Source organism: Trichechus manatus, unplaced genomic scaffold (assembly GCF_000243295.1).
Source record: "Trichechus manatus latirostris isolate Lorelei unplaced genomic scaffold, TriManLat1.0 scaffold00117, whole genome shotgun sequence".
Lineage (NCBI taxonomy): Eukaryota > Metazoa > Chordata > Mammalia > Sirenia > Trichechidae > Trichechus > Trichechus manatus.
The window spans coordinates 6,470,334-6,485,415 of NW_004444053.1; the positions used below are offsets into that span (position 1 = coordinate 6,470,334).

Here is a 15,082-nt window from a genome sequence, read left to right on the forward strand (position 1 = left end):
TCTTTGATGGTTACGAGGGAGGGGAGGGATGGGGATGGAAAAACACTAACTAGATAGTAGGTAAGTGGTATATTTGGTGAAGAGTAAGACAGTATACAATACTGGGGAATTCAGCACAGCTTGGCCAGAACAAAGTCATGGAAACTTCACAGATACATCGAAACTCCCTGAGAGACCAAGCTACTGGGCTGAGAGCAGGGGACCATGGTCTTGGGGGACATCTACCTCAATTAACATAACATAGTTCTACATCTGACTGTGGTGAGTAGCAACTGGGGTCTTAAAATCCTGCGAGTGGCCATTTAAGATACGTCTACTGGTCCCATTCGGGCTGGAGCAAAGGAAATGAAGACTAAAGACACAAGAGAAAGATTAGTCCAGAGGACTCATGGACTACAACTAGCACAACCTCTACCAGACTGAGCCCAGAACAACTAGATGGTGCCCAGTTACTCCTACCGACTGCTCTGGCAGGGATTACAATAGATGGTCCTGACAGAGTGAGAGAAAAATGTAGAACAAAATTCAAATTAAAAAAAAAAAAAAAACAGGCTTGCTGGTCTGACAGAGACTGGAGAAACCTCGAGATTATGCCCTGCCCTTTAAGTCACTCCTGAAGTCACTCCTGAGGTTCATTCTTCAGCCAAAGATTAGACAGGTTTATAGGGCCAACAATAACACACATGAGGGACGTGCTTTATAGTTCAATTGTGTATAAGAATAATGGGCACACCAGCCCAAAAGCAAAGATGAGAAGACAGGAAGGGACTTGAAACCTAAATGAAAGGAAACAGGGAACCTAGGGTGGAGAAGGGGGAGAGTGTTGATACATCGAGGGGTTGGAACCAATGTTACAAAATAATTTGTGTATTAACTGTTAAATGAGACACTAATTTGCTATGTAAACTTTCACCTAAATCACAATAAAAAATATATATAATAAAGTAAAATAAAAATATGAATATATATTAAAGAATACTAGTTTGTTAGGTGGAAATTGTAATGTTCTATCAATATATTCATTACTGATCACAATCCTTTTTAGTTTACTACTTTTACATCTATATTGACCCAGGAAACATATAAATAAACTTTAAAGAGTACTTAGAGGAAGATCACAAATGTAATTAGAAAGATAAAGTTGAAAATAAATTAAGTTATGAATACCGGACTGACCATTTGGTTATTACAAGTGAGCCTCAAGTTAGCACATAATTAGATTCTAGAAAACTGATTGACAGATTATAGTTGTATGCATTTTATACTGAAGATCTTTCTTTTTCTGGATAATCACTTTCTCTTCATTGCTTCAAGGATCTTCATACTGAATTTGAAACTAGGTTTATTTTATTGCTGATTGAGTGTTACCAACACCTCTGACCCTGAAGGAAATTTAGTTTCCATGGCAAAAACTGGAAAAGGATTTGACAATTTTGAGGAACAGAAAGGAATGTCTTTGTGCCAGGAGGACAGAGAATGAGGGGTGAATTGGTAGGAGATGAAGTTGGAGATCCAGCAGTGGCTGGATCCTGTAAATGTTTGTATGCCAAGTTAAGGATTTTGGCTCTTATTCTAAGAGCACTGAAGAGTCATTTAAGGGATCCAGGTAGGGTGATAACACTATCAGAATCATAGAAGATTTAAAAAGATTATGTTGGTTGCAGACCGGACGATCAAGAGTGGACATGGGGCCAGGATTATAAGGGTGGCTCAACAATAGAAAATCAATCAATGTAATCCATGACGTTAATAAAACAAAGGAAAAGAACAATATGATTATATCAATCAATGAAGAAAAGGCATTCGATAAAATTCAACACCCTTTCCTGATAAAAACACTCAGCAAAATTGGAATTGAAGGGCCATTCCTCAGCATAATTAAGGGCGTATATGCAAAACCAACAGCCAACATTATAGTCAGTGGAGAAAGGCTAAGAGGCATCCCTTTGAGAACAGGAACGAGACAAGCATGCCTGTTATTACCACCACTCTTATGCAGCATTTTACTGTAATTCCTAGCCAGAGCAGTAAGACAAGAAAGAGAAATAGGAAGTGTCCAAATTGGAAAGGAAGAAGTAAAACGGTCTCTATTTGCAAATGACATGATCCTATACATAGAAGACCCTAAATTCAACAAGAAAACTGCTGGAAGAGGAGAGTATTGCAATGTTGTTGGGTATAAGATCATCACACAAAAATCATTTGGGTTCCTCAACACTAACAAGGACTACTCTGAAAAAGAAATCAAGAAAACAATACCATTTGCAATAGCTCCCAAACTGATAAAATACCTAGGAATAAACCTAACCAGGGACATAAAAGACTTACACAATGAAGATTATAAAACACTACTACAGGAGACTAAAAGAGAACTACAAAAATGGAGAGACATCCCATGCTCACGGATTGGATGGCTTAATATAGTGAAAATGTCAATACTACCTAAAGCAGTCTATAGATACAATGCAATCTCGATACAAATTCCAACTTTTTATCAACTTCTGCAGTCTGAAATTGATTGAACATGCAGTCAGGATGCACTGATAATTACTGGTGATTGGAATGTGAAAATTGGAAACAAAGAAGAGGGATCCGTAGTTGTAAAGTATGGCCTTGGTGATAGAAATGATGTCAGAGATCACATGATAGATTTTTGCAAGACCAACAACTTCTTCATTGCAAATACCTTTTTTCAACAACACGAACGGTGACTATTCATGTGGACCTTGCCAGATGGAATACACAGCAATCAAATTGGCTACATCTGTGGAAAGAGACAATGGAAAAACTCAATATAATCTGTCAGAACAAGGCCAGGGATGGACTGCGAAACAGACCATCAACTGCTCATATGCAAGTTCAAGTTGAAGCTGAAGAAAATTAGAACAAGTCCACGAAAGTCAGAGTATGACCTTGAGTATATCCCCATGAATTTAAAGACCATTTCAAGAATAGATTCAATGCATTGAACACTAATGACCGAAGACCAGACAAGTTGTAGAATGACATCAAGGACATCATAGATTAAGAAAGCAAAAGGTCATAAAAAAGACAGTAAAGAAAAAAAGACCAAAATGGATGTCAGAAGAGACTCTGAAACTTGCTGTTGAATGTCGAGTAGCTAAAGTGAATGAAAGAAATGATAAGGTAAAAGAGCTGAACAGTAGATTTCAAAGGGCGGCTTGAGAAGACAAAGTAAAGTATTATAATGTTGTTTGCAAAGACCTGGATATAGAAAACCCAAAGGGAAGAACACACTCAGCATTTCTCAAGCTGAAAGAACTGAAGAAAAAATTCAAGATTCGAGTTGCAATACTGAAGGATTCTACAGGGAAAATATTAAACAATGCAGGAAGCATCAAAAGAAGATGGAAGGAGTACACAGAGTTGCTATACCAAAAAGAATTGGTCAACGTTCAACCATTTCAGGAAATTAGCATGTGATCAGGAACCGATGGTACTGAAGGAAGAGGTCCACACTGCAGTGAAGGCATTGGTGAAAAACAAGGCTCCAGGAATTGATGGGATACCAATTAAGATGTTTCAGCAAATGGATGCAGTGCTGAGGATGTTCACTCGTCTATGCCAAGAAATTTGGAAGACAGCTATCTGGCCAACTGACTGGAAGAGATCCATATTTATGCCTATTCCCGAGAAAGGTGATTTAACCGAATTCAGAAATTATCGAACAATATCATTAGTATCACATGCAAGTAAAATTTTGCTGAAGATCATTCAAAAGAAGTTGCAGCAGTATATAAACAGGGAACTGCCAGAAATTCAAGCCAAATTCAGAAGAGGACGTGGAACTAGGGATATCATAGCTGATGTCAGACGGATCTTGTCTAAAAGCAGAGAATACCAGAAAGATGTTTACCTGTGTTTTATTGACAATGCAAAGCCATTCGACTGTGTGGATCAGAACAAATTATGGATAACATTGTGAAGAATGGGAATTCCAGAACACTTAATTGTGTCATGAGGAACCTGTACGTAGACCAAGAGGCATTCATGAGAACAGAACAAGGGGATACTGCCTGGTTGAGAGTCAGGAAAGGTGTGCATCAGCATTGTATCCTTTTACCATTCCTATTTAATCTGTATGCTGAGCAAATAATCCAAGAAGCTGGAGTATATGAAGAAGAATGGGGCATCAGGATTGGAGGAAGACTTATTAACAACCTGCGTTATGTAGATGACACAACCTTGCTTGCTGAAAGTGAAGAGGACTTGAAGCACTTACTGGTGAAGATCAAAAACCAGAGCCTTTAGTATGGATTACACCTCAACATAAAACAAAAATCCTCACAACTGGACCAATAAGCAACATCATGATAAACGGAAAAAAGATTGAAGTTGTCAAGGATTTCATTTTACTTGGATCCACAATCAACGCCCATGAAAGCAGCGGTCAGAAAATCAAAGGACACATTGCACTGGACAAATCTGCTGCAAAAGTCCTGTTTAAAATGTTGAAAAGCAAAAATGTTACTTTGAAGATTAATGTGCACCTGACCCAAATCATGGTGTTTTCAGTCACCTCATATGCATGCAAAAGCTGGATGATGAATAAGGAAGACAAAAGAATTGACGCCTTTGAATTGTGGTGTTGGTGAAGAATATTGAATATACCATGGACTGCCAAAAGAGCAAACATCTGTCTTGGAAGAAGTACAACCAGAATGCTTCTTAGAAGCAAGGATGGCGAGACTATGTCTTACATACTTTGAACACGTTATCAGGAGGGATCAGTCCCTGGAGAAGGACATCATGCTTGGTTAAGTGAAGCGTCAGTGAAAAAGAGGAAGACCGTCAATGAGATGGATTGACTCAGTGACTGGAACAATGGGCTCAAGTGTAACAATGATTGTGAGGACAGTACAGGACCGGGCAGTGTTTTTTTCTGTTGTACATTGGGTCGCTATGAGTTGGAACTAACCTGACTCATAGGCACCTAACAATACCGCCAACACCTAAAGCAATCTACAGATACAATGCAATTTTGATACAAATCTCAACAACATTCTTTACTGAAAGGGAAAAGGTAATGACCATATAATAGGGCCCCTAGTGTTGTCTCTGGAGCTCTGGTGATGCAGTGGTTTAGCATTTGGCTGCTAACAAAGAGTTCGGCAGTTCAAATCCACCAACCGCACCTTGGAAACCCTATTGGGCAGTTCTACTGTGTTCTGTAGGATCACTAGGAGTTGGAATGAACTCAACGGCAGTGGGGATGGGAGTGATGTCTCTATTTTTTCCTCTATGATCTTTATAGTTTTAGGTTTTTTGTTTAGGTCTTTGATCCATTTTGACTTAGTTTTTGTGTATGGTGTGAAGTATGCATCCTGTTTCATTTTTCTACAAATAGATATCCAGTTATGCCACTGCTATTTGTTGAAGAGACTGTCTCTTCCCCATTTAATGGACTTTGGTCCTTTTGTCAAAGATCAGGTGTCCATAGGTGGATGGATTTACATCTGGGTTCTAATTCTGTTCCATTGGTTTAAGTGTCTGTTATTGTACCACTACCAGGCTGTTTTGACTACTGTGGCTTTGTAGTAGATTCTTAGATAAGATAGTGTGAAGTCTCTTACTTTGCTCTTCTTCTTTAATAATGCTTTGTTTATTCACAGCCTCTTTCCCTTCCATATAAAGCTAGTAACTTGTTTTTCCATCCCTTTGAAGAATGCTGTTGGGATTTGGCTTGGGATTGCATTATATCTATATATTACTTTGGGTAGTATTGGCATTTCACAATATTGAGTGTTCCTATCGAACAGCATGGTATGTTTTTCCATTTGTGTAGGACTCTTTTGGTTTCTTGCAGTAGTGTTTTGTAGTTTTCTTTGTATAGGTCTTTTATGTCACTGGTTAGATTTATTTCTAAGTACTTAATTTTTTTTGGAGGGGGGAGCTGTTGCAAATGGTATTATTTTCCCAATTTCCTTTTCAAAATTCTCCTTGTTGATGTAGAGGAATCCAGCTGGTTTTTGTGTGGTGATCTTGTATCTCACCACTTTACTGAGCCTTCTATTAGTTCCGGTAGCTTTCTTGTGGAATCTTTAGGATTTTCTATGTATAGGATTATATCATCCATGAAATTCTTCCTTAACCAATTTAGATGCCCTTTATTTCCTTTTCTTAGCTTATTGTTTTCCCTAGGACTTCCAATACAATGTTGAATAAGAGTAGTGATAAAGGGCATCATTGTCTGGTTCCCATTCTCAGGGGGAGTGCTTTCAGACTCTCTCCATGGAGGATAATGTTGGCTGTTGGTTTTGTATAAATTCCCTTTATTATGTTGAAGAATTTCCCTTCTATTCCTATTTTGCTGAGAATTTTATCAGGAATGGATGTTGAACTTTATCACATGTCTTTTCTGCTTCAGTTGAGATGACCATGTGATTCTTTTCCTTTGTTTTATCTATGTGGTGGATTATGTTGATTGATTTTCTAATGTTGAACCATCCTTGCATGCCTGGTATGAATCCCACTTGGTTGTGATGTATTATTTTTTTCATATGCTGTTGAGTTCTATTGGCTGAGATTTTGTTGAGATTTTTTGCATCTGTATTCATGAGGGATATTGGTTTGTAGTTTTCTTTTTCAGTGGTGTCTTTGCCTGGCTTTGGTGTCAGGGTTATACTGGCTTCATAGCATGAATTTGGAAGTATTCTTTCCTCTTCTATATTCTGGAATAGTTTGAGTAGAATTGGTGTCAACCCTTGTCTGCATGGTAGAATTCTTCAGTGAAGCTGTCTGGGCCAAGGCTTTTGTTGTTGTTGTTGGGAATTCTTTTATGATTTCTTCAATTTCTTCTTTTGTTTTGGGTATGTTCAAATTTCCTACCTCAGTTTGTGTTAGTTTATGTAGGTGTTGTGTTTCTAGAAATCTGTCCATTTCCTCTAGGTTTTCAAATTTGTTGGAGTACAATTTTTCATAGTATTCTGTTATGATCCTTTTTATTCAGCTGGTTTTGTTATAATATCACCCATCTCATTTCTTATTTGGATTATTTGCATCTTCTTCTGTATTTGTTTTGTCAGTTTGGCCAGTAGTTTGTCAATTCTGTTGATCCTTCCACAAAACCAGTTTTTAATCTTGTTGATTCTTTCCATTGTTTTTCTTTTCTTTTTTTCTGCTCAAATTTTGATTATTTTGTTTCTTCTGTTGACTGTGGGTTTCTTTTGCTGCTCTGTTTCTAAATGTTTGAGTTGTAGTGTTAATATTTTGATTTTTGCCCTTCTTTTTGATTTGTGCATTTGTTGCTATAAATTGACCTCTGAGCACTGCTTTTGCTGTGTCCCAAAGGTTTTGGTATTTTGTATTTTCATTCTCATTTGAGTCTAAGAATTTTTTTATTTCATTTTCAATTTCTTCTATTACCTAGTGGTTTTAAAGCAAAGTGTTATTCAGTTTTCATGTATTTGATTTTTTTCCTAATTCTTCCTGTTATTAATTTCTATTTTTACAGCATTGTGATCAGAAAAAATTCTTTCTATTATTTGGATGTTTTGGATTTTATTGAGCCTTGCTTTGTGGCCTAAAATGTGGTCTATTCTGGTGAATTATCCATGTGCATTGTAGAAGAATGTGTACTTTGCCACTGTTGAGTGGAGTATTCTGTATATGTCTATGAGGTTGAGTTGGTTGATTGTGGCATTTAGATCTGTATCTTTGTTGAGATTTTTTCTAGTTGTTCTGTCCTTCACCAAGAGTGGTGTGTTAAATTCTCCTAGTATTATTGTGGAAGTGTCTATTTCTCTTCTTAGTACTGTTAAACCAAACCAGTTGCCGTCGAGTCGATTTTGACTCATAGCAATCCTATAGGACAGAGTAGAACTGCCCCATAGGGTTTCCAAGGAGCAGCTGATGGGTTTGAACTGCTGACCTTTTTGGTTAACAGCTGAACGCTTAACCACTGTGCCACCAGGGCTAGTTTGTTTTATGTATTTTGGAGCTCAGTCATTGCATGCATATTCATTTGTTATTGTTATGTCCTTTTGGTGGATCGACCCGTTAATCATTATTTAATGTACTTTTTTGTCCTTTATTGTGGATTTTGCCTTAAAGTCTATTTTATCAGAGATTAATATTGCCACTCCTGTTTTTTTTTGGTTATTGTTTGCTGGGTTTTTTTTTTTTTTTTTTTTTTTTTTTTTTTTTTTTTTCCTTTTTCATTTTTAGTTTTGTGAGTACTGAATCTTTATGATTTTCTTCTTTTATCTTTTGATGGGTAGGTTTGTTTATTTTCTTTGCGGTTATCCTGAAATTTACCTTTATCTTCCTAAGTGTAAAGCAGTCACTTATTTCTTGACTTCACCTTGACTTCTCTATGTGGAAGATCTAAACCTATGCCCTTTATTCCCCCTTTGCATTTTGAAGTAGTCACCAGTTGCAAATTGACATCTCTGACTCCCTGTTTTCTGTTTTTTAGCTTTATATTATTTTTGAGAGTTCTTTATCTTGGTTGATATCTGACTGATGTTATCATGTGTTTGAATCTCAGTTTGTTGTCTGGTAGTGTTAGTTTTCTGTCCACAGGACTCCCTGTAACATTTCTTATAAAGTTGATCTGGTTTTTCCAAATTCCCTTAATTTCTGTTTATCTGTAAATGTCCTAATTTCAGCATCTTATTTGAGGGATAATTTTGCTGGACATATAATTCTTTGTTGGCAGTTTTTTTCTTTCAAGTTTTTATATATGTTATTCCGTTGCCTTCATGCCTGAATGGTTTCTGCCGAGTAATCAGAGCTTAGTCTTATTGATGCTCCTTTGTCGGTGATCTTTTGTTTTTCCCGAGCTGCTTTCAGGATTCTTTCTTTGTCTTAGTTTTGGAAAGTTTGATTATGATATGTCTCAGTGTTCTTCTTTTGGGATCTATCCTGTATGGGGTTCATTGTGCTTCTTGGGTGGTTATCTTCTCGTCTTTTATGCTATTAGGGAAGTTTTCTTCAGCAAATCTTCAACAATTCTCTCTGTGCTGTTCACCTCCTGGGATTCCAATCACGTGTAAGTTATTCCTCCTGATAGTGTCCCACATAACTCTTAGGCTTTCTTCATTTTTCTTCATTCTTTGTTTTGACAATTCTTCAAACAGATTAGTGTCAAGGGATTTGTCTGCTATTCTGCTGATCCTGTCTTCTATTGTTTCGATTCTAGTCCTATGACTTTCCATTGAGTTGTCTATTTCTGCAATTTTATTGTTAAGCTTCTTGATTGCTAGTTGCTGTTTTTGTATGGTTTCCAATTATCTGTTTTGTCATTTTGTTCTTGTATTGTTTTCCTGAATTCTTCTAGTGTTTTTCTGTGCTTTCCTTGTTTTTTTTTTCTGTGTTTTCCATAGATTTGTCTGTTTTCCTTGATTTCTTTGAGGATTCTATACATAAGTCTTTTAAATTCTTTATCAGGAAGCTCCATTACATTTTCTTCCTCAAAGAGGTTTTCTGATTCTTTATTTTAGTCACTTGGTGGGGCCATTTTGTCTGCTTCTTTAGGTACTTTGCTATTGTCTGTTGTCTCTCGGACATTAGGGGCTTTTGGATTTATTTTTTAATTGTATAATTGTTTGCTGGGTCCTGTTTTTTTGTTTCATTTTGTTTTGATGATTCCTGGCAAGCATGGCTGGCATGGTGCTCTGGTTGCTGAACCGGCTATGCTGGAGCACTCCCTGTCTCTGAGCAAGTGGAGCAGCAGGTAGGTGTGGGAGCTTGAGTCTCTGGTTACTGGTCTGGCAGAGCAGCTGAGGGTGGGGTGGTTGGGCTTTGGCCTCTATCTGTCTTTGGTTTGGAGAATAATGCTCTCCATACAGGTAGAGTGGCTGGTGTGGTGGGCGAGTGGGGGCGTAGTCATCACCTCTCACCAGTTGGGGCGGTATAGATGGTGGGGAGTTACTCTGCCTCTGCTTCCTCCAGGGCGGGGGGATGGAGGAAGGAATGGCAGATGATGCTTGCTTAGTTTCGCCGAATCTGCCTATCAGTGTCCAGGGAGAGGGAGAAGGGTGCAGTGGGTGGATGCGCACACACTAGCTCTGCTTCCACCTTGTGCTTGGCAGGGAGAGGGAGGAGAGGGCCTCAGGGGGTATACATGTGCAGTCGTGGCTCCTCTGTGCCTTACTGGGCAAGTTAATGGACAGAATTGCTCTTGGCAGGTGCACACACAGTGGTATTGCCTCCGCCTTGTGCTGGGTTGGGGAGGGAGAAAGGGGCCATGAGGGTATGCATCCTCAGTAGCAGCTCCTTCATCTTCCACTGGGTGAGTTAAGGGAGGGAGTCATGCCTGGCAGATGTGAGCACAGTGGCACTGCCTCTGACTTGCACTGGGCGGAAGGAGGGAGAATGGGGCAGCAGAGGAGTACGTGTACAGTCATGTCTTCTCCACCCCGTGCTGGGTAGGGGGAAGTAGGGAGCAGTGGGTGGGCTCTTTCGCTGTCTCACCTCCTCTGCCCTCACTGGGCCCTTGGGAGGTTTAGGTGATGGGCAAGCATACACATAGGTGCATGCCTAGTCTTGCTCGTTGAGTGGACAAGGAGGGTAGTGGATGGGGTTGGGTGGGATGGGGGGGAGAGGAGAAGATTGTGTTTTGGTCCCCTAGTCAGGCAAGGTGGTTGGGTTACAGGACCTTTTGCTACCTCTGATCAGAAGGATGGGGTGAGGAGTATGTTCCTCCGGCTAGGATATGTGGGTGTCGAGGCACCTTGCGTCTGCTGCAGCCAGCAAATGGGACCTATCCCAGTTCCAGTGCGAGGAGGAGGCCCGCCTAGGGACTGGCTGGGTGGGAGACCTCCTGACAACACTCCGTGGGCCCGCCGCCTAGTGCACACCACTTACTCCTGAGCTTAGGGGCCGCCGCTCCTGAGTATCTCCAGTTCTGGATCCTGGCTCCCTCCCTCCCTCTGCTTCTTTCTGTGTGTGTCTGTAGAGTTTCTCTGTCCCTTTTGGGAAAGTTGTGAAGTTGCCTTGCTGATTTCTTCACCCGAGGCCTCTGCTGGCTTTGTCCTAAGATGGCCAAGTTGGGCTGGGACGGCTGGCTGAGCTCCTCTGATCTGTGTTACTTTTCTTTTGCTGTGTTCACGCACTTTTTCCTTCCAATCAGTGTTTGGTTCGGTTCTTAGACTTTCTTTTTTGATGTTCAGTGTTCCTGGATTGTTATCTGTTTCTGTTTTGTTTGGTTTTTTTGAGCCTTTGTTACAAGAGGACGTTATGATGCATGTGACTAAGCCACTATCTTGGCTCTACCTCCTATCAGTGGATTTTGATTGCATGTTTGATCAATTTCAAACTGCAGAAGTTGGTAACAATCTTCAGTTTCTTCATCTTTGGCACTAATGGTTCGTTCGTAAATTTGAATAATAGTTACATTAATTGGTCTTCCACATTTGTTATGTTGTTGTTAGGTGCCATCGAGTTGATTCCGAGTCATAGCGACCCTATGTACAACAGAATGAAACACCGCCTGGTCCTGCACCATTCTCACAATCACTGTTATGCTTGAACCCATTGTTGCAGCCACTGTGTCAGTCCATCTTGTTGAGCGTCTTCCTCTTTTTCACTGACCTTCTATTTTACCAAGCGTGGTGTCCTTCTCCAAGGACTATTCCCTCTGATAACATGTCCAAAGTAGTGAAACATTAGAGGACAGAGGAGTCCCTGAGACTATCACCCTGTGACACTCATTAAACCTAGAACTGAGCCTATCTCCTGAGACCGCCTTTTAGCAAAACAGCAGAGTGGCACACAAAATAAAGGATATTACCTGTAAGATAGGTTCCCTACTTAAAAACCACCAGTATGAGACAGTGCAGTGTTTCGTTCTGTTGTACATAAGGTCACTATGAGTCAGAATCAACTTGACGGCACCTAACAACAGTAACGCAAATATGAGACCAAAATGTCAACAATTGCTCAAAAGCAAAGATGAGAAGATAAGGGGTCAGGGAAACTAGAGTAACGGAAAGGGAACAAACTGAGCACAATTAAAGAGAATGTGGACACATTGCGATAAATTTAACTAATGTTACTGAACAATTTGTGTGGTAATTATCAAATGGGAATCTAACTTGCTGTGTAAACTTTCACCAAAAACTCAATAAAATATTATTTTAAAAAAAGAGTAGACTTGGGAAGACTAGTTAGGAGTTAAAGTGAGAAATGATGGTAATTTGGTCTTAGGTAAGAATATTGGAGTTGAAAAAAGCATATTTGAGAAATGTTTAGGAAACTTAGAATTGGTGGATGTATTAGCTCTAGTGGGTGCTGGAGAGGTGAAGTCAAAGATAACACCCAAGTTTCTAGATCATTATGATGTCACCAAGATGGGAACCCTGAAGTGATGATTAGGTACTCAATTTGGACATGTTGAGGTTGAGGCATTGCTGACTTATCCAAGAGAAGTCAAGCAGGTGGTCAGATATATATGTCTGCAGCAAAGATAAGAAGTCCGGTCTGGAGAAGATACTTTAGCAGCCACAGGTGTTCGGATGTTAATTGAAGCCACGGATGGAATGAGATAGCCTTAGGAGAGAGCAGGGGGTGAGAAGAGTAGAGGTCTAGGACCCAGATTTGAGGAATTTCAACATTTACAGCTCTGGTGGAGGAGGATGAGTTGGCAAAGGAAATAGAAAAGGAATATCCAGAGTGGTCAGGGAAATATGAGGAGCTGGAAACCAAGGAAAGAAGCGTTTTAGAAAGGAAACAGTGGTCCACAGTATTGCTTTGCTGTTGATATAGCTGAGAAGCAAAATGTGGAAACCAAGTATCCTTATTATTTACCAATGCACATGGCAGTGAGTTGGCTGCTGGTTTCTCTCCATTGCTATTACTCTTATAGTTAGGAAGCTTGTTTCTGGTGACATTTCTACTGGGAATGAGTCTTCTCCATCCTTTTGTTTTCTGCTTCAGAGCCACATGCCATGGTAGTAGCAGTAAGTCATCAATATGGGCATGAGAATAATATAGTTAGGAACTATTGACAATTAAATAACTATAGATTTATTGAGTAGATGTACTCAGATAACCTCAGTTAAACTCGTAAAGATGATTTAAAATGGTTTCCTTATTCAGTCTAGGTGTACTTATTCTCTTTACTTTTAACTTATTACTCTTTTGCCTGTATTTCTAGGAAGTTTACATTCTCTCTTTTCCCTGATTCCAAGTTTATTACTTAAGCAGTTCAAGACAAGAAGATTGTCTTTTTTTTATTTTTTTTTATTTTACTTCATTCTTAATTCACACTTTTTCCTTAACTGCATTGTAATAGAAAGAACGTAAGGTTGGGAGCTAAATAGTCAGAGTTTATATTCCATCTTTGTTCTTAATTAATCATGTGCTATTAGGGAATCTCTTAGAGAACTTTTCATCATACTGAGCTTGAGGTGCCAGTAGGCGATCTCAGTGGAAATGTCAATTGCAGAGAGAGCTTTCCTTTGCTCAGGAGCTTTTTATATGCTACCCGATGAAGGTGTTGATCTGGGACCTCGAGGTGGAGGTAAGAAGAAGCACCTGCCTAAAGTGCAGAATGCAGAGAAAGTTAACAACTGACAGGTACCTTTGGCACCCTTGGCTACCTGAGGTCCACCAGTGTGGTAAGATATTTAGTTCTGAGGACACCAGGGAGTGCCTGTAAGTCTAGACTTCCTTCATTTCTGCCACATTCTGCCTAACGGTTTCTCTTTGTAAGGCAGGTGATCTGATAAATCAATCCATGGTAAGGTATTATTGGGAGCCTCATTAGTAACTTTGCTTGCGATTTAACAGGGTTTTCTCAGACACAAAGAGATAGCCCAAATGAATGACTCTAATGGAAAGAACTTTGAACATCCCCATAGGGCAGTGGAGGAGAATTGGAACTTCTTCCCACCACCTTTCTATCTTTCTCAGTCACTGTCAAGTGTATATATGATTTCAAAAGTATTGAATGATTAGAAAAACAGTGAAGCTTGATTTTTGTCTCATGAATTGATCTTCAATGCGTGATATGTGTTTATTATTTTTTCTTATGTTTTACTTAGCAACTTACCAACCACATTCGAGATACCCTGCCAAACTTCAGGAACAAACTACAGGGACAGTTGCTGTCGATAGAACATGAAGTAGAAGCCTACAAAAACTTCAAACCAGAAGACCCCACCAGGAAGACCAAAGCATTACTGCAGTGAGTCACCCTTCCCTTCCTCAGGATTTTTAACTAAATTCTACAGTTTATTTTTTCTTTAATTGAAGCCATGGATGGAATGAGATAGCCTTAGGAGAGAGCAGAGGGTGAGAAGAGTAGAGGCCTAGGACCCAGGCTGTTTGCCATGTTATTTTTCTAGGCTTTACAGAAGAAGCAAGAAAAGTATATGAGGCTCTGTATATGTTGTACTGTAACTCTTCAAACTTTGTTTTCTTGAAGAATATTTGTTGATCTTACTCTCTTATTGTAAATTTAACCACTTGCCCACCCCATGCCCAATTTCATTGTGTTTTAAAAATTGGATTCAGTAAGTGAATAAAGCCAGTAGTGATAATTCAACAGATATTTTTTGGTCCTTAGTCTTCAGAAGTGGGCATATTTCCTGTTGGAAATGTCATCTGTGTTTTACAACTGTTTCTATTAATATCACTTGTACTTATTATCTTTTTATTTCAATTTTTTCGTGTGGTTTATTTATTTATTTTATATATATTTTTATTGTACTTTAGACGAAGGTTTACTGAACAAATAGTTTCTCATTACACATATTGTTTTATGACATTGGTTAACAACCCCATGACATGTCAACACTCTTCCTTCTCGACCTGGGAGGACCCTTTTTTTTTGGGGGGAAAATATACATAGCCAAAGTTACACCATTTCAAAAGTTTCTGCATGTACAATTTAGTGACATTGATTACATCCTTCCAGTAGTGCTGCTGTTCTCACTATCCTTTTCCAAATTATTCCATCACCATTCTCTTCAACTCACTGTCCCCTAGGCTTCCCATCAAACCTTTTGAGTTGCTGTTGTCAATTCGATCTCGCATAGATAATTCTTTTTTTTTTTTGGACCTTAGATGAAGGTTTGCAGAACAAATAGTTTCTCATTAAACAGTTAGTATGCAT

At 39.2% G+C, this 15,082-nt stretch overlaps 1 protein-coding gene across 4 annotated transcripts in view; it reads left to right on the plus strand.

The window, feature by feature from the left end:
* DNM3 (dynamin 3) overlaps nucleotides 1-15,082 on the plus strand; it is a 717,102-nt gene that overhangs the window by 225,691 nt on the left and 476,329 nt on the right. For all 4 annotated transcript variants that reach the window (XM_023738465.1, XM_012557752.2, XM_004384112.3 and 1 more), the window contains exon 7: nucleotides 14,010-14,152. In XM_023738465.1, the coding sequence (XP_023594233.1) occupies nucleotides 14,010-14,152 (143 nt within the window). The remainder of the gene's footprint in view (nucleotides 1-14,009; nucleotides 14,153-15,082) is intronic.